This window comes from Anas acuta, chromosome 3 (genome assembly GCF_963932015.1).
Source record: "Anas acuta chromosome 3, bAnaAcu1.1, whole genome shotgun sequence".
In the NCBI taxonomy this organism is placed as follows: Eukaryota; Metazoa; Chordata; class Aves; order Anseriformes; family Anatidae; genus Anas; species Anas acuta.
In genome coordinates this window covers 60,256,022-60,280,545 of record NC_088981.1, presented here as the reverse complement: position 1 = coordinate 60,280,545, position 24,524 = coordinate 60,256,022, and the positions used below count along the sequence as shown (strand labels likewise).

Below are 24,524 nucleotides of genomic sequence, written 5' to 3'. Positions count from 1 at the left end.
AAGACGTAAGAATTACATTTACAGAATAAGCGTTAAAACTCTCTGGTGTAAAATAAAATTAGGGAGGCCTGGAATACTATTGAGCCTCTTGGACCATACACGGCTAAAAAAAGAATGTGCTTATCATTGTCCGATTCATCCAGATCAATATTTATAACGAACTAAGTAGAGGAAGAGCATACACGCATACATAGGAGCCTAATAACACTTTAGTTCTCAGGGAAATGCCTCAGCAGAGGGAACTGCGTTTATAGGAGCCAAGAGGAGGCCGAACGCCGGGGACTGGATCACACCGGTGGGACCAGGAGGGATGAGAGGGGACCCGAGAGCTGTCACAGACAGACACGCAACAAACACCTCACGGGGAGCCACGGAGGGACCAGCACCAGCACCGCGGATCAGCGGGCTGCACGCCCTCAGCTCCCCGGGGGCAGCCCCATCGCTGTGGGCCACACGCTCACATCAGCCCCATGGCACTCGAAGCCATGGCAGGCCTCCCCACGGCCTACCGGGATGCTGAGGACGAAATATAGCTCCCAGTCTTTTTTTTTTTTTTTTTTGAGTTTCTCTGCACTGCCAGCCACCAAGCAGCAGCATTACTCGGCATTTTCCCGCACGGCCAGCAGAGATGCCTCTCGCCACCTTTCCAGGCACACGTACAAGCAGGACAGGGCGACTCTCCCCTTGCCTTCCTTCGCCAGCACCCACCCCAAACCCGGCGCCCAGGGGCTGCCCTGCCCGCCCCACCTGCCCACCGCGGGCAGGACACCAGGGCGGGCACGGAGACCCCCCCCCCCCAGATGCCGCCCCCCTACCCCGGGCAGGAGGCAGCGCAAACCCCCCGCTCCCCCCCGCAGCTCCAAGCGGCTCAGCGCTGCCAACGCCGGCCCCGAGGCCTGACCGCCAGGCCGTGGCTCCCCCGCTTCCACCCTCCCTCCCTCCCCGCCGCTGCCCCCCCCCCGGGGAAGGGGGCACGGAGGCGGCCCCGCTCCCGCTGCCCTTACCCGGCCCCGGCGAGCCTGGTCCCAGCGGGCACGGCTGGGGCTGGGGCGGCGGCGGGAGGAGGGGAGGGGAGGGGACGGGAGGGCAGGGGAGGGAGGACGGGGCCGGGCTGCCCTGCGCCGCCCCATCCTGCCGCTGGGCGGGGGCCCGGCATGACGGCGGCGGCGTGGGGAGGAGCGGCCGCGGGGCTGGGCAGGGCCCGGCCGAGGAGGAGGAGGAGGAGGAAGAAGGAGGAGGAGGAGGAGGAAGGAGAAGGGGATGAAGAGGAAGGCTGCGGGCAGGGGGCGCTGCCGTGTGGCCGCCTCAGCCCGGGTGGAGGGCGCGGCGAGGGGCGGTGGGGGCAGCCCGCTTGTCGCCCGTCACACAATGTCTGTAAAGACCAAGGTTGCCAGTTTTTAACATCAAAAATAAATAAAATATATGTATCTGACTGATTGTAGGCTCGTAGAGAGTGTTTGATCTAACCGGGTGGGGAGGGATGTCCAGCAGGCCGGCCTCATGGTTCTTGCACCTCACACAGTCTCGGGCGTGTAAAGGACGCTCCACAGGGAAAATGCACCTGTGCACCTCGCCAGCTTCCCCATAAAGCACAGTCCGGCATGAGTGGAAAAGAAGGGGGATGTGAGAATATAAGGTCAGGAAAAGAGGCATCAGGAGTTCTGGAGAAAGTGTGCACAGGGAAACAAGCACGCACTGTCATTAGGCTAGTTTCCTGCAGGACCTTCAGTCGTGATCACCACGTCTGTATGGATGTATGGAAGTGGGTTGGGCACTTAGATGTAAGATGAAGGTGAGCGGGAAATAAAAATATGTTTAAAGATGCCTAAAAAAGCTGAAGCAATGGGAGGCAGAGCCAGAAGCTGGGATGTGGGGCTGACCCAGTTACCTGAGAACAAGCGACAGATGAGCCTGTAGGCCTGCACGGCAGCTAGGAATGCTTCTGGATCCTGCTCCACTTTTCAAAGGGAAAATTACAGGTTCGAATGTTCCCCAGAGCCCCACAGGCTGGGCCGCTTAATCTGTGAGATGCTCTCACACATTAAATGCTGCAGAGCAAACCACACAGTACTGGTGTCAGGGAATGCCGTCTCCTCTACAACACCCAGCCTGGCCTGAGGAAGTTGGAAAGTGCCCTCCTCCTTCTCCTCCCCTGGAGCTGCACCACAGGCACGGGAGTTTACTTCTACACCACAGATCTCAGTCATTGCTAATATTTAGAAATAACTTGATCAGTAAAAACCTTAATAACATTGCGACCAAGTAACACTAATAAAGTCCAATAAAATACAAACACAATGCAGTGAAGTAAAAAGTCTGAAAAAGTACCTTTTACATAGGTGGTTTTTAATGTTTCTCAAAGCATACTCAAATGAAAGACAATGTCAACTCCAACACTAGTAAGTCTACATATATTTAAGTTAATTGATGCTTGGAAATGTCCAAAAACATTCTGAAGTGCCTGTCTTCTCATTTGATGCAGGACTATATGTAACTTCATTCTACTTATAATATGCCATTTTGATTAGCAGTGATCTTAGTGCTGCATTGGAAAATTTACCCCCACATTGCTGAAACACTGGAGATTATCCAGGATTATCCCACTAGATGGTGCCCTAATGAGAGTGTAATGCACTTCCCTTCTGAATTAAGGCCTTGCCTTTATTATTATCTCCAAGTTGCAGTCATAAAAACTCTATTGACCAAGCCAGGCCACTCCTGCTTTGTGAAGCCTCAGCTGGGCTCATTGTCAGTTTTCCCCAGAAAACAATACATCTTTTACTATCTCATTTCAAATATGTACTTCCAATATTAATAATAAAATAGTAATAATAAATGGAGCAGAGTGCCTTTATCAGTAACAATGCTTTATCTGCAGATCACCATTTTGGTACCTCTTTCTGTAATTTGGAGGTAATACACAGCCATAGATCAATGTTCATTCTCTATGGAAATGCTTTCCTAGAGACACTGGCTGTTTTATGGACAAAATGTTGGTTCTTACAGGGTCTTAGCTCACCTAGTATCCACCCTTTATTGTTTAATAACTAAAAATGTTTGTGATGTTATTTGTTATTCTTTAATGTAACCAGTTGCTACAAAGATATTACAGGTTGGGAGGGAAGTTGGATTATAATACAACCTTTCCATAACAACATTGTCCTTACTCTGAAAATATTTAAATGGCCTCTATAATAGAACCATACAAAATAAGATACAGTTAAGAGACCAGCCAGAAGGTCCTATTTATTGACTGAGTACTGGTATAGATTGGGCCCTTAAAACAACACTGGGAAAATGTGATCTGTTTTATTGATTTACCCTTTTAGCTAAAATGGCAGTATATTCAGTTTTTGCATAATTTCTTTTGCTAGCAAATATGAGTGTTTTCACTGGTGCGTAACATATGGGCATGAACTGTGAAGAAGCCATCGCCAAGTGCTATATTCAGTGCTGCAAGAAAGGAGTGCTGCTACACAATTTTATCTATGAACTCATGCCATTGGCGTAGTTCCAACAGCTCCCACCTCTGTGTTACCTGGGTATTGAGTTCAGAACCACATGTTCACCTACTTACAGAATACATTTCCTACTTCTTTTGGAGAGTGATCAATTGATTATATGAAATTGGGAAAGGCCTGGAGGAAGAAGGGAAAAATGTTGAGACCATGGCAGGAACAGACACAGTTGGAGGGTATTCTGAATATTCAGCAGATACCATGGAGGATGCTCTGGATATTCACTGACTGTGAAGATCAAAGTATATGCCATTTTTTATTCCTGTTATTGCATGTAAAACTGAACTAATAGGGTGTCATTTCAAAAATATGCTATTCGTATTTATCGTGGTATATGATATTTGAAAGTGTTTTAAATTAGACCAAGACCAATGTAGTGTGATTTGGAAATGACACCCCTTCCTCCTCACCCAGTGTCTGAGTCCACGGTCTGCTCCACCTTCCTGCCTCCATCCTGGCGTCCTCTTGCTCCTACAAGGTGTTGTCCGTGGGTGGAGGATGAGGGAGCATGGGGTGGCACAGGCATCAGAGCTGCTTGTGACACAGGGACTTAGCAGCTCTTCATGCCTGCATGACACATGACAACGCAACAGGGAGGAAACCCAACCCTGTCTTTGTATTTCTAATGAATGTCCTCTCTCTCAGGTGTGAGTGGTGTGTATGTGGTGCGCAATTTACCTTACGGGCAAATCTCATTCTCTGCTATCACATTTCATTCATGTGCCTTTGACGTTAGAGATCCATGCTACCCGTATTTGCTACCTACAGCAAATTGTCTAGCAGGCCTTCTCAGACAGTTAATGCATTCCGTCAGCATGAAGAATTCCTGTTATTGTTGTTGTCTACATTTGCTGATTTAATTACTCTATCAGCTTCAAATCCTGAAATGAGATTAGGCTCCTGTTACACCAGATGCTGTTCCAAATTTTGGCAGATGATTGTTTCCAGCCTGAGCAAGCTTGTGGGCTAATTACGTTGCAGAACAGCCTATAAATTTGCTTAAAAAACTCAATTGACCATTTGCATGTTAATTAGACTGGTACTTACTCTCAACAGCAACACCGATTAACATATAGTACATATTTTAAATAACCAGAGAAAAAAATCTGTTCCCAGCACATTGATAATGCTTCCAAAAAGAAAAAAAAGAAAGAAAAAAAAAAAAAGGTTTAAGAAAAGGTTTACTAGCAACTTATTTTTAAATCTTTCTTTGCCTTGCTGTTTAATTCTCAAAGGTCACAATATGTTTGTATCTGTGCTAGTGAAATGAGCTGACATTATTATTGCAAAGCCTAGTCTTTAATTAAGAGGGGTTCCTGGAAATAAACAGTCTTTCTCTTCAGCCAGATTGTTTCAAAATGATAAAGAGTTATACAAGGCATAAAATTAAATGATATCTTGTTGGATAAAGAAACACGAATCTACAAAAGAAAAGATATTAAAAAATAAAATCTATGGACTTTGAGGTTAGCAACTGACTCTGATACAATCTGATAGGTTTTCATTTTGAAAATGAGGTCATTGTTGAGCAACCAATCTCCATCATTTTACAGCTCATCATCATTGTCATTTTACAATTTATAATTGCCTTCATTGCTTTTCAAAACCATGGAGAAAAACAAATACACAGAGGGATCGTGATAAAACTGGGCTATGTAAACATCAAAGGCAAGGGGTAAGAGGTGTGGTTATAAAAATGTCACTGCTTTAAAATGTGGTGACCAAAGAAGAGGACAGTGATCATGGCCCCTTCCAGATCTGCCTCACCTGTTTGCCTGGCCACTGTAGTTACCAATAGGCTGGGTACTGCTTCTCCCTCTCTCCATTGTCCCAACCTGTTCTTTAGCCAAAAAGGAGATCTAGTAACCATCTCCTCGTAGTGTGATAAACCTTCTACTGAAACACAGGCAATGGTAAGCCATCAAGGGAATGAGGCTCATCCACTTTCATACAAAAAAGAAAACTATAAAGGCAGATTATGCCATGGGACTCCAAAAAGAAGTAGCCAATTGAATACATTTATGACAGTAATCTGTTGAGGACTGGTAGAAAATATCTCTGAATCAAACAAGCAAACAAACAAAACCAACAAACAAACGAACAACAACAAAAAAAAAAACAACCCTTAGTAAACTCAGTGGAAGTTTCCTTTCTCTATTGCTTTGGCTGCATTGAATTCAAAAGAAAAAGGTGTCAATGAAAGATGGTTTTAAGATACCCCTATAACATGATTCGGTTTAAGGCTTTCAGATTTCTATCTACCTAAATGTCTAAACTTCTATAACATGCAATGCTAAAGCTAGATACCCCAAATATGGATGTCTGGTGCCATTTTAGATGCTCATATGTATTCCACCTGGCTCCCTGTTGCTACTTATCCCTGCTGAATGCCAGTCCTGTGTAGTCATCTCAGGTTCACTAAAGCATTTTAAGTGCCACTAGGCAAGTGATTCATATCCTTAGATGTCCACTGACTACAGCCAGAGCTTAAACAGCCATTCTGGCTATAACTATAATCAGTTATATGCATTTTACATTTGCTGTAATTATAGACACCTACCTATGCACATGAAATTGAAGAGTTTAATCTCGAAACTCGTCCTACAATGTTCATTATGTTATTCCACAACGGCACATTAAAGATGTACTTCAGAGTTTGTATATATTTCTATGGTAATTCAGCACCTGGGTTTCACTAATAGTCTGATTCTGCTTCTCTCTTTAGTTTGGATTTGGGACCCTTACCATAGAAAGTCTAGAGATGTGTGCAGTAGGGTTGAGGTTTTTACCTTCTGCTACAGCATGAGTAGAAATGAGAAGAGTCTTTGGTTTCTGTCCTAAGAAACAATGAAGATTAATATAGCAAATGGGGGAGTCTCTCAGACACTGAGAGACTGAAGTGAGATTGCAAAATACTCTAACAACAGACGTAAGGCTACATAAATGTCTCAGTTTAAAAACACAGACAATTTATGGTCAGTCTCCATTTAGGACATCCCTGAAAATAGCACTTAAGTGTTCTTTCTCTTCCATTCCTCTAGATATATGCTTGAGCTTTAAGTATTTTGAATACCATTTTTTGATTTTTTTGATTGATTTTTTTTTTCTGGCTGAGGTCTTAAGAGTATAGACAAACCATAAAAAGATTTGAAACAATCAGATGTCAGAACAGATTACAACATCCCAAAACAATAGCTCATTTTCAATTGGTAGAGGAAACCCTTCTTACCATGAAAAGAGCTTAACAATATGATAAAAAAAAAGAGTGAAAAGGCCTTCACTATTTAGTTTATTTTATTACATACATTAAAATATGCAGATGCAATCACTTAAATCTCTTAAAAATAATCACTTTATTAGCCTGATTTCCTACAGAATATCTCCTGTGCAACTTCTCTCTTTTGTTCTTCTACACATAGGCCTGATTCAACTGCCTACTGAATTTAGTAAAAGATTAATCATGCTTTTCAGCAGGCTGTTGGGTCTATGCAGGTCTCTTACTATTAGTTACATCCTTTCTGTAGCTGTTTCCCCTTTTAGTGTTTAGAATCATAGATTCTAATTCTAATCTAATTCTAATTCTAATAATAGATTCTAATATCTGTTTCTTCTCTTAGTGTTTGTCACTCAGAAAATATGCAACTGAATATAAGATGACTATAAGAATGACTTTTTTTAGAAGGCAGTTGCACTGTAATTTGAAAAATATTAAAAACTAATAATAGTTTTACATACCATTAGCAGAATAAAAAGATAAAATCTTTACAGTTATTTATATGCTTTTTTTTTTTTTTAACAGAAGAGTTACTGCTGCTGGCTACATTTTTTTTTTTTGATAAAATATTCATAACAGTGAGGTAGAAAATAACTCAATTATGTATAGTACAAAATTTTACCATGCAACTTGGTGTTGAACAAAGATCTCAACTTATCAGATGTCAGTTTTAAAATTGGCCTTATGGAATCACATAAACATAGCTGAAGAAAACTGAGAATCTGTGCTGACATTTTATGCTCAGCACAAGAGCATAAGCATATGTTATGTCCATAAGCAGACCCACTCTGGAAGCAAACAAACAAACAAAAAAGCATGTGGAATGTTAGGATTATCAGGGAAAATAAATTCAAAGAGCAACAAAAATGAAGTCATAACAATTATTATCTAGAGTTTTATTACCCTGTGCAGTTCCTGTCCTCTCTCTCCCCCCTTCTTCTATTTCCTTCATGCAGTAGGATCGAAAATGACACAGAGAAGGGCCAAAAGGGTGTTCAAAGGCATGGAGCAGTCACCTTGCACACACTGATGAAACAGGTGAAGTCTCCATAGGACTGAATAGATACCACCAAAGAATTTAGGGTGTATGTCCCATTTGTAGCCTTTAGCTCAGGAGCATATCACTGTGGGCTAGGAAAATGATGTAAAAAATACCAGATTAATCTTGTTTTATCATCTGGTTTTGGCCACTACCTTAGGTAGGCATTTGATCTCACCTGTAGTTGCATCCTTATGCTCTTCATTCTTAAAAACTGGCATACACCCTATGTAACTTGCTAAGTCAGCACCACCTGCTTTGCTTAAATATATTTATATATATATCTTCAGAAACAGACAGGAACAGTATGGAAAAAGGACAGTCCCCTTTTTTTGTCAGCATCACATAGCAAACACAAGACCTTAACAAGGGAAGGTCATTCACGGAACAGTGTGTCTATTTAAATCTGGGATCTGCCCAAGCCAGATATTTTAAGAAAAACAGAAAATAAGAAAAACACTATCTGACTGGATGTTAAATAATAACCATGAGAAATACTATGATATAGCCTACAGTGTTTTCTACAGTGTGCGCAAAAACCCTGCTTGTTATTGGTACAAGTCTACTTTAGATGTCCTGGAACAAAAGATTCCATGAGTTAAGACTAGTTTCATGGCTTTCCTGAACCAATGGTAGGAAAACACATAAATCAAGGGATTGCAGGCAGAATTAAAGTAGGCAAACCAAATTAGGATGTCAAACAGAACTGGGGGAGTAATGAAATCTAAAAGACTGTCTACCATGGTGTCAATAGTAAAGGGCAGCCAGCACAGCAGGTAGATTCCTACAGCTACCCCAAGAGTCTTTGCTGCTTTCCTTTCACTCTTGGATGCTCCTATGTGTAGCTGAGACTCAAAACCTTTCTTCATGTTGCTTATCAACCTGGCTTGCTTTTTAGCAACAGCAAATATTTTTACGTACAAAACTATCATTACAAAGCAAGGGAAGAAGAATACTGGGAAGTTCAGCCACCCCCAGAGCTTGTTGAACAGCAGCTGACAGCTACCAATACAGGGCTTATCTTGCAAAAAATGTCCCAGCCCTTCTGAAATGGCTTTAGTGTACAGGAAGACGGAGGTGTAGACCATAGGGACTGCCCACCCCACCCCAATGTACATGCAGGCCACTCTTATGGTGAACTTGGTGGGGTAGAGCAAAGGGTCACAGATTGCACAATGCCGATCAATGGAAATGAAACAGAGGTGAAATATGGAGGTGAGGCAGAAAAGCGTGTCCAGAAAGGTATGTAGCCTACAGAAGTCATCCCCAAAATACCAGCAATTCTCTACAGACCGGATAGTGCTGAAGGGCAGCACGGTCAGCCCCAGAAGCAGGTCAGCAAGGGCGAGGGATAGGAGCAAGAAGTTGGTGGGGGTATGCAAGACTTTGAAATGGGAAACTACGATGATGACAAGTAAGTTCCCAAGCACCGTGATCAGCGTGCCCAAGGCACAGGTCAGATAAATGGCCAGCTGGACCCCAAAGGGATGCAAGGTCTTGTAGCAGGAGCCATTCACCTCATAGCACAAGGCGATGAGCAACCCCTTCTCAGCACCAGGGCCCTGGGCTGAGCTCATGGCACTCCCAGTGCCTTCCCCAGCTTTGCCACAAGCCTGGAAAAGGAGTTGGCTTCCAGCAGAGGTGCTGAATGACTACCTAAAAAAAAAAAAAAAAAAAAAAAAAAAAGATAAAAATGCAGGTTAGAGGGAGATATGCCTTTTAATCAAATATTTTTATTAAAGCTACTGGACCATTTCCATATTTTGAGGGGAAAAGAAAAAAAAGAAAAAAAAAAAAAAAAAAGCTTGTTTTATCTGTTTTGTATCTCTGTTGAAGCTTCAGATCAGTGTGTTGAATTTTGGTGGCATCATTTTTTTCTGTATTTTTGGATTGATTTTCTTCCATCCAATAGTAGTAGTGCAGGGAATGCAGCAAATCCAGAGGTGTGTGAGTAATCAATAAGTAAAGAGAAATTCTGCCTTAGAAGGAAAATTACTGCAGAATAACAGGCATTGCAAACCAAAGCTCATGAGGCATGTTAAAGCTAACTTTAATATAATAGCACACTGATTCTTGTGAATTTCCTTGGAAATTAAATTCCAATTTAGTTACAAATCCTTTTATTAAGCCAAAGTTGTGAAGTGGTTATTACAAAATAAGCAACATCTGATTACAAAGGAAAAAACTCTCAGAGCAAGTTGCTCATATTATGGTGTCTTAGCTATGGGCATATCCATTGGAGTGACAACAAATATTCAAATATTCAGCAAGGCAAAGAGAAATATTATACACCTTAAATATTACCATTGCTTTTTACTTATGATAATGCTATTTAAATTTTATGTTTAAGTTATTTAAGTTTTAAATAGAGCTTTAAGAAATATAAGACATTAGTGGATTATAATGGATTATTCCAGTAGTCTTTTAATAAATCAGATAACTGAAAGGTATGATTTTTAACAGTAAGACAGCTACAGTTAAATACATCACATTTTTCAGTATTTTTTTTTTCCTTGAAATGACTGGTATAATAGCTGCACATTATCCTCACTCTTCCTATCCTTCCCAGCAGCAATAAAGCTTTTTAATCAGGAATACTTACAGTACAAAATCTCTTTTTGTGTTATAGGTGCTGTGCTGCAGTGTACTGAAATCCTCTTCTAAGTACACGTCTATTGTCTGAGTGGAAAGCGTGAGATCAGTCAACACCTTATATAAACCAGATGGGGAGAGTGTCTCTATAGATGACTAAAATACCTCAGGGGCAGAGAGGGACTGTTGTGTATTGGGCAAAAAATGCTCTTTTATAAAAAGCAGTTCAAATGCATGCTCAGCTGCTGTTGAATCTCTGACTATTTATCTCAAGGTTTGTCTGTGAATTTTCTTTCTTAGGATGTCCCTGAAAGAAGATGCAGCTAACACCAGCACATCCTGGGGCACTGCTGACCTTCACCCCATGGAAACCTTCCTGGCTAGCCTGGACATTAAAAATCCCAGTGCAAAAAGGTGTAAATTGGGCATAGTTCAATATAGAACTGTGCTTAGTTGGAGGCTGGCCATAAAACTTCAAAGAGATGTGTTTCTCCTTCTCCTATTTCCCCATTTTAATAAATGAGCATTTATGTTAAGATTGTCAGAGACTTTTGGATAGCTCTTGATACTAACAATAGCTCCTTTGTCCTGGGTGCTCTGACATTCTCATTAGTGTTCATTCTTCCTGTATTATATATGTAATAGAATATCATTCTCACTCAAACATTTTGTCATTCAAATTTGAAGTACAGTTGTGACCTTGTCAAAATACGTACTCCCTCTAGCTAGCTAACCATCATGATGCTTCTGAAGTGATTATCATCACCCTGAAAGAGATGAGCATGTAACGAAAGAATCTCAGCTTGCCGTTCCTGCACACATTATTTGTTTGAATTTGCTTTGCGTTTTCCCCCTCTCTGTTCATGTGGTCATGTGGAAAGAGATGAGTTCATGATTAAGAGAAGGCTCAGATGGTGACAATGTAGGTCTTTACAGCTCGGAACAGGAATAGCTTTTTAACTTGTATCAGCTCTGAAAGAATGTTATCATAAAATGGAAAATGCCAATCATTCTCAAGATGTCCTTTCCCCCTTCCTCTTTCAGACAACATTTCTGGATATAATCTCAAACTGAATTCTTATCAAATGCACTACGCAACCTAGTAATCAGTAGGAAAACACACACAAAAAAATATGAAAGAAAAAGTGTACTGCCTGATATGACTCAGTCTCCTGCAGTGAAGACATGCACAGACCGCTATCTTTTTTATTGAAACTGCTGTACATAACCTCTAAGATCTCAGTTCCTCCAGGTAACCTCGAAGTCTGTACTCCTTAAAATAGGACAAGGCAGTTTCGAAGGTTTACAGACTTTCTAGGATAGACTTCATTGGTGCCCCTTTGCTCATTTTTGCTCACAACTTCAGAAAGAGTCAGTCTGTGATCCTTAAATAGAATATAATACAACGAGAAGGTGATGGGCTTACTATGGGCATCCATTGAATAAGTGAACCTAAAACTCCAGTCTTCTAGCTATAACAACTCTCCTTCATCATAGTGAGCAGTGGTCATTCCTGAAGAAGTCAGCATATCATATATGAGTGTATTACCATTACTGCAGATTTTTGGTAAATGTAGGAATGTATTTAGTGTAAATACTCACTAAGCCATTTAAAATCTTGCTAAGTGCCCTTCCTTGCAGACAGGGGTCTCCACTGGGTACTGCATTTACTTTTTCTTCATTTTTCTTATACAAATAGCAGCATTTGGCCTTCAGTTTTGTAACAATGGAAAATTCTTGTCCATGGCCCTGACAAGAAATTGTTCCACCTGCTGCATACAGTTTTAAATTGTTTTTGCTTTTATGCTGTTTTGTTCTTGGTTATACTGGTCCATGTTCTGTCCACTCAAGTGCTCATGTAGAACACACCAACAGTTTCAGAAATGGTACCTCTGTGATTTAACTGTGACATCTTCAAATGTATTACATGTGGAAGTGAAGATAGAGGGAGAAGAAGTCACTGACATCTGTAACATCTTTTTTCAAATTAATCAGTTAAAGGATTAAAATCAAAGAGATTGTGGGTTAGAGAATGAATAATAATAATAATAATAATAATAATAATAATAATAATAATAATAATAATAATAATAATAATAATAATAATAATAAAAGTTATTTTAGTTGGGGAAGTTAATAAACAAAAAGTGAATATCTTTGAATATTTTGAATATTTTATCTGTTTTCTTTGAAATGATCAACTCATATATTTGTTTTATTTTTGGATTGTCTTAACCCAAAATATATTGTTTTCTTTTAGTTTATTGGTCTTGTTATTCTTTTATCATCTCCTTTTCTCTTTGCACCAAATATGAAATGAAAAAAAAACATGATAATAAAGTTAAAAAGGCCATTAGTTCATCATCTTCAAATATTTCCTCTTGTCATTTTCTTCTTCCCAAGCATTTTTGCTGAATGTGATGCCAAAGCATAATTTTAATGAACTTAGTGTTTTGTGATGGACAGAGGAATTTCAAAAGATAGATCAAGGTAAAGACCAGGCTGCATGGGGTTTGAGCAACCTGACTTAGTGGGAGGTGTCCCTGCCCATGGCAGGGGGGTTAGAACTGGATGGGCTTGAAGGTCCCTTCCAACCCAAAACCATTCTGTGATTCTGTGAAAAAAAGTCAAAATACTCACTTGGCCAACTGAAAAAAAGTTGTATGTGACACACTCTAGTTGAATAGTTCTCTGAAGAATTCATTAATAACAGGTCTTAAAGGTAGTCCCAGGTCTGCAAAAAAGGACCACAGGTACAACTGTTATAGCTCTTCCCCAGAGCTCCCGATTCCCTTTGCTGTTGTTTGCAGTGAACAAAACACATTTCAGTTGGGAATAATCTAACCGAAACCTCTAACATGCTAATAGAGCCTGTTAATTCACATTCTAGAAAATTAAATAAATAAATAAAAAATAAATAGAAACTTTAGATATCTGAAGCTGTCAAAAATGGAAGAGAGAAGGGGAAATGAGGTGCTGTACTGCAAAGTACCAGCAGAACAAAATGAATGAAGAATTAATACTGAGATGAATGACAAATTAATACTGAGATACAAGGCATCAAGAGTCCAGCCTGTGAGAAGCATCAAATGGCTTTCAGGTTTCTGGGAAGCATCAAATGGCTTTCAAGTTTCTGGATGCGGCCCATGCGAAGCTGACTCTCTGTTGGACGATTTTTTTAGTGGCACAAAGTGAGCAGAGGTGACCAAACTCCCGTGGGCATGGGCAGCTCTGGGTGGAGCAAGGAGCAGCAGAGCACACGTCACGTTGAAGAAAACTTCCCCATCTCCTGTCAGCCCTTGGTTCAGGGCCTCTGCACAGCTCTGGCCTGCAGCCAGACCGCTGATCCCAGACCTGGCAGATATTGCTCGCTTCCTGCAATTTCCACCAAAGGAAGCAGAAGTGGCCAATATAACTGCACACGATTTCTTCCTTGTTAGTGCATTGTGCAAGGCTATGGGGATGTTCTGGTCACGTACTGCTCCCTGGGCATCAAGCATCACTTTCATACCCTTTAGAAACACACATTTTCTTCCTGACAGACCTGGTAAGGTCAAATGTTGGTAGTTTTACTTGAATGAGATATTGTTTCTTGATAACTTGTCACAATGAGGAAAAAAAACACAACACATTTTTCTGCCCACAATGATAATAGAAATGCCAGGTGTGCTGGATTGTTGGGGTCTTGCTTCCCCAAGTAGGAGCATGCTCTTTTGATACCTACCCAACAGAGCAGCTGCATGACAGACATTTCACAATTACTTCAGTGTCCCAGCTGTAGGTAAGGGGCAGACAGAATTGAAGTTTTGCCTATGAAACCTTTGACAAATACGACCCCATCACAAGGAGATTTTAGTAGTAGTTGTAGTATTTGATTTACCCCCTTTTTTTTTAAGTACTCCCTTTGTTTTAAGTTTAACCTGTATTTCCTCTGGGTGAATCTGCCCACCTTCATAGATAAAGAATTTGATGAACAGCTATTTTTATTAGTGATGGAATGCACATGGAGAGAGGCAATTTTTCAGATGCTAGAACATCATACCTTAAATTAACCCAATTTACAATATTTTTCAGTTACAAATTGAAATTTTGCATTTATTTAAAAAAAAAAAAAAAAAGAACAGAAAAAAAAAAAAAAAAGCTGAGGTTAGTTTACTAGTGCTTGTAATACAATGTCCACAGTCCTGTGACTAGATAAGGACTGTGGATTATTTTCATCTGGAAAAAGTGTTTTGGCTCCATTCTGTGCCCCTTGCTCATTCGGAAAGTTTGACTAAGAGATCAGCATGACTTGATTGCTAATTTTCAGGCAGTGGTATCTAAATAATTACTTCATGCAGATTAAACCTGAGAGTTCACACTGGCCCTTGGGCACAATGGTTCCTCAGTGTCATGCCACATAGCTTGTGTCTCTGTACACACAGCAGAGAATCTGCTTAATGCATCCTATCTTTTGTCAGTATGCTGGGTTATTTCCTAGCATCCAGACACAACATTTCCTAGGATATTGTACTACCTTGCTGACTATAAGTCCACCCGCAGGCTACTTGATATTTTATTTGAAAATATATGCAAGTATTGTAAAAATAAAAGAACCCATGTAAATATTTTCAAAGTTTTCTGAAAGCAATCCCAGGAGTTGCTAATTCATCTATAAAGAGTGTGACCTGGGAACCAAGTTTTTACAGGGAGGCAGCAGAAAGAAAACTGTAAATAGAAGATTCTGAATATTGACAGTTAACCTGCCATGACAATTTTCAAAGATTTTTTGGGAAAAAAAAAAAAGGAGAAAAAACACACATAAATAATGTAGGCAAAACTGAAATAATGCAGCCTGCAGGCAGCATTGTGCAAATACTTAGGTGCTGAGAAGTTACTAAAAACCATAAGCTTTGAAAAATGGGGCATCCCTGTAACATATGAAAAGTTGACATAATACAAAACTAGACTTCCAGGCTGCTTGTAGGTGAGTGTCTGTGGGGTAAAGATTTGGAGGTCATCAACCCTATCCTAAATTGGTGCCAGTCTTTCAGTTCCTGAATTGATCTGGAAGCAAATGGATCAGATCAATTCAGGAAAAAGATGGACTACTGTAAGAAAGGCAGCTAACAAAGAAGACAAATATCCTATGATTACACATAATGTTTCTCTTACTTTGTTCTGTTTGTCAGAGGAAATTTTTCTGGAATGTTTTCTTGCTGCAGAAAATGTATGGGTTCATACTTCTATCAGCAGTGTGCCTGGAAAAGATAAAGCAAGGGGAGAAGCCTTTACTCTGTAGCATTTGTCAAGTATGAAAGAAACACAGAAGCTACTGCAGGCAATGGATGCCATATATTCTCCAATAATGTCAGCATTTAACTCAGAAAACCACACTAAAGCCAAACAAGAATAAAACTGACTAGCTATCTAAGGAAATTCCTTCTATGATAGGCATGGTCATTCTGGTCATGTAATGCAACGGGTTAAGCAAGGTGTAATTATTATCAAGAGAGAGAAATCGGGCAGAAAGGAGAGGTGCTACACACAGTTGTACCACAAGATGTTGCAGAAGAGACCACGACTGTACCAGTATGATTTGGTGGATCTGGCTGTACCTGGCAGGGTGTAATGTGACTGTCAGAAAAAAGTCTTTTTAGATCAGGTGTAGAGACAAATGTGACAGATACAAGTGCAGGCAGGCACTTTCTGTCACTCAGCATCTGAATTGATAGACATGGGAACAAAATCTGTCTCTTAGCTCCACCAGCGTCAGGTACCTGCAGTGTACCTGAACATACACCTGCACCTACAGGCTTCACCTTCCCTCTCCAGACTATGCCCAGAGCACTCCAAGATTTCAATAACAAAGGAAGAAGAGTGCCAGCTTAATGGTCTACATAGCTCTTAATTGTAGGATAAAACTAATTTTACAGTAGTTATTATGTATTTCATCCAATCTGTCTGTGCTTTATGTTCTCTGCAGCACTTCAAGCTGTTTTTTGTTTTTTTTTTTTTCCCTTCATGACAGTGTAGTTTCAGTTAGAAAAATATTCTGATTCAGAGCAAGACAGCAAAATGTGTTTATATATCTGTTCTGTAATTAAAATCCAAAGCTTCTTTGGTGCTCTTTTTCTGATTATTGTATTTTGGAGGAAACACACAATTAAAACACAGCTGAAAGCACTCCTTTCTCACAAGAATAACTGGAATGTTCTCAATTTATATATAGCCAAGAAGATTCATGGCTGTCTCTTGTGAAATTACATATCTTTTGCTATGTCAGTCTAATGCCTCATCAATGCTTTGTTGCTGTTTGCAACCATGAAGACAGACACACAACCAATCCACTGAGAAAATCATAGAATCACAGAATCACTAAGGTTGGAAAAGACCTCCAAGATCATCTGGTCCAAGCATCACCCTACCACCACCATCACTCACTAAATCATGTCCCTAAGCATCATGTCCAACCTTTTCTTAAACACCCCCAGGGACAGTGACTCCACCACCTCCCTGGGCAGCCCATTCCAATGCCTGACTGCTCTTTCTGAGAAATCTCTCCTCATTTTCAACCTAAACCTCCCCTGGAAAAACTTGAGGCCATTCCTGCTAGTCCTATCACTAGTTACCTGCAAGAGGCCGACCCCCAGCTCCCCACGCCTTCCTTTCAGGCAGTTGCAGAGAGCAATAAGGTCGCCCCTGAGCCTCCCCTTTTCCAGACTAAACAACCCCAGTGCCCTCAGCCGCTCCTCACAGGACTTGTGCTCCAGGCCCTTCACCAACTTCATAGCCCTTCTCTGGACACGCTCCAGGGCCTCGATGTCCTTCCTGTAGTGACGGGCCCAAGCTGAACACAGTACTTGGGGTGTGGCCTCACCAGAGCAGAGTCCAGGGGGACGATCACCTCCCTGGTCCTGCTGGACCATTAAAGATGATATTTGGTTATGCAAAAGGGAGAATAAATAAAATATTTTCTGTTCACATCTGTACATGCCCCTTTGTCAGGAGTTTCATGGAACAGTTACTTTCATTTACTTAATTTACATAAAGCTGATTAAAGCATTTATGGGTTGATTTTTGTGTGTATGTGTGTGTGTCAAAAAATTATAACTTGGACACTAATTATTGTTCATTAATCTACCTGAAAATATATGACTTCTTTAGTATATCTTAATTTTTCATGCAAAAATTAATGTCTATAAACCAAAAACTGTAAATTAAATCTTGAAGATTTTACTTTGGAAATGCAATGACAGTGTCTTTGGGGAATTGCCATTTGTATGTTTTATGTTGTTGCTCACTTTCTTCACCTCCAGAACACACCTACCTCCAGAACCACAGTTATATCTGCGACCTGATGCTAAACACTTGCTAAGTGCTCTGCAGTATTAAGGTACAACATAAAACCCAGCACAGACTTTGAAAAATAAATCAATCTATTTATCAGAAATTTTTCAGCTCGTGTTTTTGCAACCCAAGTATTTATTTATTTATTTATTTAACTATATAAATAATAACAAAACATAGATGTCGTATGTTGTCAGTATTTTTTTAAAGCTGCTTTTGCGTGTAGACTCCACAAGGGGGTAGAAAACCCTTTCACACAATTTAGGCTGTGACACAAAGATCAAACCAAACATACAAGCAAATAACAACAACAACAACAACAACAACAACAAAAAAGAAACAAACAAAAGCCAGTGAATTTAACTATTCTGACCACAGTCAGGCACTGAAGCTAACAATTGCCAGTTGTTAAGTTGCAAACCATTTAAGAATAAAAATACAGCAATTATTTGAGTAAAAATCAACAAATTTGAAGATGTCTCTGAATGTTGCTGTTAGATGCCAAACAACAGGGAGGCTGAGTCTGGATTAGCTGGCCAGGATGCTTTTAAGATGACCTACATGTTCAACCTGGGATATTCCAGAGAGGGGGAGAACCACTGGGGTGCTCTCAGGTCAGGTTCACCACCTGGATGTAGGAGTTTGAACTCCCTCCCTCCTGAATGAGGCAATGTTCTCTCTTCTCCAAGGCAGTGTTATCTCTTATCTCTTGCTGGAATCATTCACATTTAAAAAAAAAAAAAAAAAAAGTAGTCCTAAAGCTTCTGGTTGCTGCCCTGAGGAGAGGAACACAGCCCGGATTTGATCTAGACTACAATTCATGCTAAAACATGAAAAAATATATTAATTAGTGACCATGTATTTCATTAAAAAAAAGTTTACCATGATATTTAAAGAGGGGAAAACTTGAAGAGACTGCAGTTTTTGCGTCTGAATATAAATATGTACCATATTGAATTGACTGCAGTGAATGTTGTAGCAAGAACCTCAGACACTAGTTCTGTGCACCAGCAGACATGGTCTGCAAAAAACACTTGTTACTCTGCTGCCCTAGGTTTCATGCAAAGCAGTGCTTTGTTTAGCACCAGGTTTAGGACTACTGTAAAGTTCAGGAGCAGGTGGAACAGCATGGCATCCTGCAAAGTCATCCAGGAACTAAGCCCAACCCTATGACAGATCTGCAAGATATTTTAGCCAGAAAAACTGCTCTGATAGGTCAGGTACAGCTGCAGCCTGAAAGTTGTGTAGGAAGGCTGACTAAGCAGATACTCCTTTAACATCCAAGGGCACACACTGGATGATACAAGGATATGACACACTGAAGTCTCCCAGATAACTGCAAGTCATTCTCTGAGGATTTTCAGTCTGGAAGAAAAGCTGTTGTAGAAGATGTATTGCAATGGGCTGACTGTGAATGATTTATACTATGTGTTAATTAAGTCATTTAATCATTACTTACAATGTCTCTGACTGCATCATATGTCACCAGCTAGGCATCTAATATGTAGGAAAATTTTCAGAAATGTTTTAATGTGGACCTGAAGACTTAATTAGACACCTAACTTTAACTTAAGACATTCCTGTTGAAGTAGCAGGAGGGATTCAAACTCACCTGTCAAATAGTTGAGTTCAGTGGTGATTATTGCTGGCAGCAAACATCATGAAGACACTGAAAAAGAGCCTGTAGTTGCCTTCAAGTCTAGTGTTACATCACGTGTTTTGTGTCATGATTCATATTCATTCATATTAATTCAAGGAGGTGGTGGAGTCACCGTCCCTGGGGATGTTTAAGGAAAGGTTGGATATGGTGCTTGGGGATGTGATTCAGTGGGTGACATTGGTGGTGGGAGGATGGTTGGACCAGATGAACTCGGAGGTCTTTTCCAACCTTATGACTCTATTCTATTCTATGATTCTGTATCTGAAGCATGACTTCACTGCTGGAAGGACATCAGGGACCTTCAACATTTGCTAGTTTTCATTGTGAACCTCTCACTGACTTCCGCCTGTGCTATGTGCAGGCATGCACTTCAATTTTTACACAAAGGGTGATCTGAAGGGCAAAGAAGTTTGTCTAAAGAAGCCACATGCAGACATGACCTGGAACAGCTGGCTATGACACCAGCTTTGTAATGTCCCCCATTGCCTGGCATGGAGCTCCCTCTCCCTGCCGACATCAGCACGCTGAGGACTTTCTATATTGTCCCTAAACACTGTGTATTTCATGGGGCTCAGCAGTAAGCTCTTGCTGATAGCATCCTAGATGGTACCCTGGCCAGTAAGTTATCATGTAAAATGTTTGCTCTACACTTTACCAGAGCTGCCCCAGAGCTGACCCTCAGGAAAGAACTGCAGGAGCAAAATAAGATTAAGATGAGTCTAGACAAGCCTGAATGTCAGCACTGGGCTGTGTTTAAGAGATCCAGCTTTCCAGAGCCATTGGCCATAAGCAAACTGGAGCTCAGCATTGTTATTCTCCCTGGGTACCACTCACAATGCCTCACTGTTTCATCCAGAGGTCTGCATTGCTCCCTGGACACCTGTCAAGCAATGACATGGGGCAGTGTCTTATCCAGCTTCTAGATGCCTCACTTCTTTCTGGCACTAAGTCCTGCTCTGTTCCTGGCTCTAACTGTTCAGCTAGTTCACAGAGAGAGCGTTTGTATTATCTATAAAGCCTTGGGGGTTACATTTATTATTAGGAAAAGTTAGAGAGAGCCTTATGCACCACCCCAAATAAGACCGCGAGCTTCCATGTCCTTGCTGTCTCAAATGTTTCAAAGTGAGAGTGAAACTGGGCTTTTTCAGATCCAAACAGAATGTGTTCAGCAAAAAAAAAATAAATGAACAGCTATTGCCACTATGCTATACCAACACAGCTGAGATAAACCAACAAGTGATTAAACATGGGAGTGGCTTATTGGTAGTCCAACTATAATAAAAGTATAGTATGCACTGTACGCATTTTGTGAAAGGCACGTTGGAGGAAGTGTGCACAGTAAAGGGACTGCAGTAGCTGTGTTCAATAATGACAGCTCAGCCTACCTTGCTTGAAGTTTGTTTGATGTGAACTCTTGCAGTGAGTGACTCCTTACTGACTTTGGGGGGAGCTTAGCATGGCAAAGACCTTACTAGAAGCTCCAGTTCAGTGCTCATTTGCTGGAGGGGATATGAGGTGAGCTATAAGCAAGGATATTTTATAGCATCTGGAATCTGACATTAAAACTAAGAAAGCACAAGCATGTACATACAAGTGTGAGTAGCTCTCATTCCTGGGTACTGCACACACTGAGGATAAGGGCTGCAAACCTGATTCTACTGATTTCAGGGGAAAAGAGCAACTTTAAGCCAAAATTATACTGAAATTATATTTGCTTGGGAATAACAGCAGACTCTATACATCTATGTATTAACACCCAAATCACAAAAGGATGGCATATACTATCACCATATCAGTGTGAAATGTATTCAGTTTAGGAGATTATTGATGGTGAACCTCAAGAAAGATTTGCTGTATTCATACATAATTAGGTGAAGTATTGAGTTTATGGACTGTATACTTCCTGAAATAACAAAACCATGCATGAGGAGATTCTAGAACAACCTAACTTCTCAAACACTATCAAGGCAGTAAGAGTCAGCACAGGTGGTAAATAAATATCAAAATATAAAGAGTCTGATTTTATTAAGGAAATAGAAATTGAGATAATTTTACAGTACTGTCTTGCAAAATTCAAATTTTATGTATCAGACTGGTTACTGAACCATGAATACCCAGTAATCCACTGTTTCTTCTTCACCTTTAGACCAGCTGTCAGCTCTAGAATCTACTAGTGTGACTGCTCCTCAGCTACAAGTTTTGTTGTACGGAATTGCGAGTTGAATATTTTGCCTGTTACAATATATTTAAGCGCTTTCCGAAACCATGGATAGAAAAAGCCGTATATTAATGGATTACAGAGAGAATTTAAATAACCAAGCCAGGTTAGAGCATCAAACAAAGGTACAGGAGTAGAGAAGTTTAAAAATGGATCAATTAAGATTGCAAAAAAACAAGGAAACCAGCATATTAAGAAACCCAGCATAACTACACTCAAAGTCCTGGCAGCTTTCCTGTCTTTACTCTTAGAAAGCCCATTTTTCATATCACTTTTTGTGTGCTTGTGTGCTTGGCTCAACTCACATACGTGCTTTTGGGAGACTACAAAAATTTTACAATAGATACCTATCATAACACAAGCAGGAACAAATAGACCAACTGTAAATAAAACAGCTCCCCACACTTTGTTGAACATGACAGGGCACAAGCTTGAGCATTTTACCAAATTTTCATAGCCCTCAATTCCAGAAGCATAAGCTTCTGAGAAAACAACACCAAAAGCAAAAGCTGCGGGTGCTGACCAGCACACTGCTATTATTTGTTTTATGGCATTCATGGTCATCAGATAGGCATAATGCAGAGGGTGGCAAATTGCATAAAAGCGATCCACAGCAATGGAACAAAGGTGGAAAATGGAAACTAAGCAGAGCATCAGGTCAAAACTGTAATGAACTTTGCAGAACGCCATCCCGAAATACCAGCAGTTCTCCACGGACCTCACCATGCTGTAGGGCATAATGGCAAAGCCCAGTAGGAAATCCGTGGCGGCCATGGATAGGATGAGAAAATTGGTCGGGGACTGAAGCTGTTTGAAATAGGAGATGGAAACAATTATGGCCAGATTCCCTGAGATGGTGAGCAGGAAGGCTGCAGTCATGAAGAGATACAATACCCCTCGTGCTCCAGGTGACCTGGAGCTGCCAGAACAGGACCTGTTCCCAAACTCAGAGCAATCAGTCAAATCTGTCGAGGTATTCACAGAAAGCATAATTAATCCTTGATCAGATTTTTCTGTTGGATATGCAGACATATACGTAGATACAATTTTCATTAGTTTCCAGAAGATTCCAAGTCCTAAACTGGAAGACAAGACAAAGTTAGTCAAGAGCATGAATTAAATTACTGAGGAAAATGCAGTAATTCAGAGACATGCTTTCTCTTGGCTTAAATAGAGATGAACTGCAACCCGTTATTCTTCTGAGATAGGACATGACAACTGGAAGCTATTAAAAATTCATTGCAAATAACATTTAAAACAAGGCAGTTGAAAGTAAACTTAATTACATTTAAAATTAAATAAGCTACAGGATAACAACAATTTTACTTAATTCATTCTGTTGTATCTAGAGTATTTTGTAAAATATTGTGATTACATTATATATAGATGTTAATATCCATCGTTTTAGAGTATTAGAAGGAAAAGATGCACAGACAAAGAATTCACTTCAAATTCACTTCAGTCTTCAAACACTGTACAGGAATTATTTGTCTATTCAGTCCTAGAACACTGATGTTTTCTACAGGAGAAATGTTTTGCCAGCTCACATATCTCGGGTTTCGCAGAGGTTTCAGTTAGTGAGCTATACAATTAAATGCTCATCCTATGAGTCACAAATCAGCTGCCAAAACCCCATTTTCCAAATAAATTATGATGCAACATTTATCTTTTGTGGACCATAACATACTAGCAATGAACACATCTGGTAGAAATCAGTTTTAACACGTGTTTTGCATAATTATCATTCCACTAACCAAAAGGGTTCAATCTTGTCTCCTATAGTAGACTGTGGTCAAGCTGCAATAACTATAAATGAATACACTAGTGATTATTTTAGAGTAAAAATTTCACTTAATTTGTCTGCAGAGAACCAGATCCATTTCTTCCATGTCTATTCCTATTTTGGACTCAGAAGGAATCCATTCAGAAAGAACTGGGGAAGCATCTTAGTCCACTGAATTTTCCAACAGGTATCATCCTCAAATTAAGAAAATACAGAAACAGAGCATCAAAATATTAGAAATAATGCTTGTCAGTCAGTTTTATAGGCTAATCCTACCTGCATCCATTTTAGTAGTACCATCAATAGACATTTTAAGTAGACATTTTCCAGTTTTGTTATTGCCCAGCAACATTGCAGTATCTGTAAAAGGTAGACCCTCTTTAAAACTTTGCTCACATTAATGATATGTGGAAAATTATTTTTCTTTTATGGCATTACACTTAATTCCCAGTAGTTTTTAAGTTAAAAAAAAAAAAAAGACATAAAAAAAAAAAAGCTGTATAATTTAGGCATTTACACAGACAGGAGATAAACAAAGTATCTGTATTCCCAAGACCATTATTTTTGTTTTCTGTATTAATCCCTTTACCCTCATGTATAATTTAGCTATTTTGGTGACTTGAGATAGCAATAAGTCATATCAGAAACAGTATTTGAAAAGAGAGGCTAAGGTGGAGGTGAAGGGAAGATGATATGTTTTTTCTTTATTGTAGCAGATGATGCATCCTAACTTGTTTTGAATAGTTACAACTTTTAATTAAATTTTGAAATGAAATATTTAATAAATATAAGATTATTATCTTTTAATTTAATGGGACACAACAGCACTTTCTCTCATGCTGGTTGTAGCCACAGCTTTTGTATGATGTACAAAAAACTTTCCCTATACTTCAGTGAACAATAAAGATGGATAAAAAGAAGTGTAATTTTAGAACAATCTGTCACATGTTATTGGACAATCTATTATTTCTAAATAAATAAACAAATAAATAAACCACATGAAAGGTAGTATATAATTTCTTACAAGAAAAGACAAAATTAATTCACTATTGATATGCATAAATTGAGTCCTCTGAGATCAGAGGTGGATATTCAGATATTAATGCTGACC

At 40.0% G+C, this 24,524-nt stretch overlaps 3 protein-coding genes across 3 annotated transcripts in view; all 3 read right to left on the bottom strand.

Moving 5' to 3' along the window:
- The window catches only part of STX7 (syntaxin 7), a 30,938-nt gene extending 29,768 nt beyond the window's left edge, over nucleotides 1–1,170 (bottom strand). Inside the window, exon 1 of the mRNA XM_068677408.1 lies at nucleotides 1,005–1,170. The gene's annotated coding sequence lies outside the window, so the exon portion shown is untranslated. The remainder of the gene's footprint in view (nucleotides 1–1,004) is intronic.
- A 7,077-nt stretch (nucleotides 1,171–8,247) lies between these two features.
- On the bottom strand, nucleotides 8,248–9,461 carry LOC137853019 (trace amine-associated receptor 5-like). The gene has a single exon (XM_068675109.1). The coding sequence runs from the start codon at nucleotides 9,406–9,408 to the stop codon at nucleotides 8,380–8,382; it is 1,029 nt and encodes a 342-aa protein (XP_068531210.1). The 5' UTR covers nucleotides 9,409–9,461; the 3' UTR covers nucleotides 8,248–8,379.
- Nucleotides 9,462–21,437: 11,976 nt separating this feature from the next.
- TAAR2 (trace amine associated receptor 2) lies at nucleotides 21,438–22,769 on the bottom strand. Its single transcript, XM_068675108.1, has one exon. It carries the CDS (start codon nucleotides 22,741–22,743, stop codon nucleotides 21,583–21,585), a length of 1,161 nt encoding a protein of 386 aa, XP_068531209.1. The 5' UTR covers nucleotides 22,744–22,769; the 3' UTR covers nucleotides 21,438–21,582.
- Nucleotides 22,770–24,524: the final 1,755 nt, after the last annotated feature.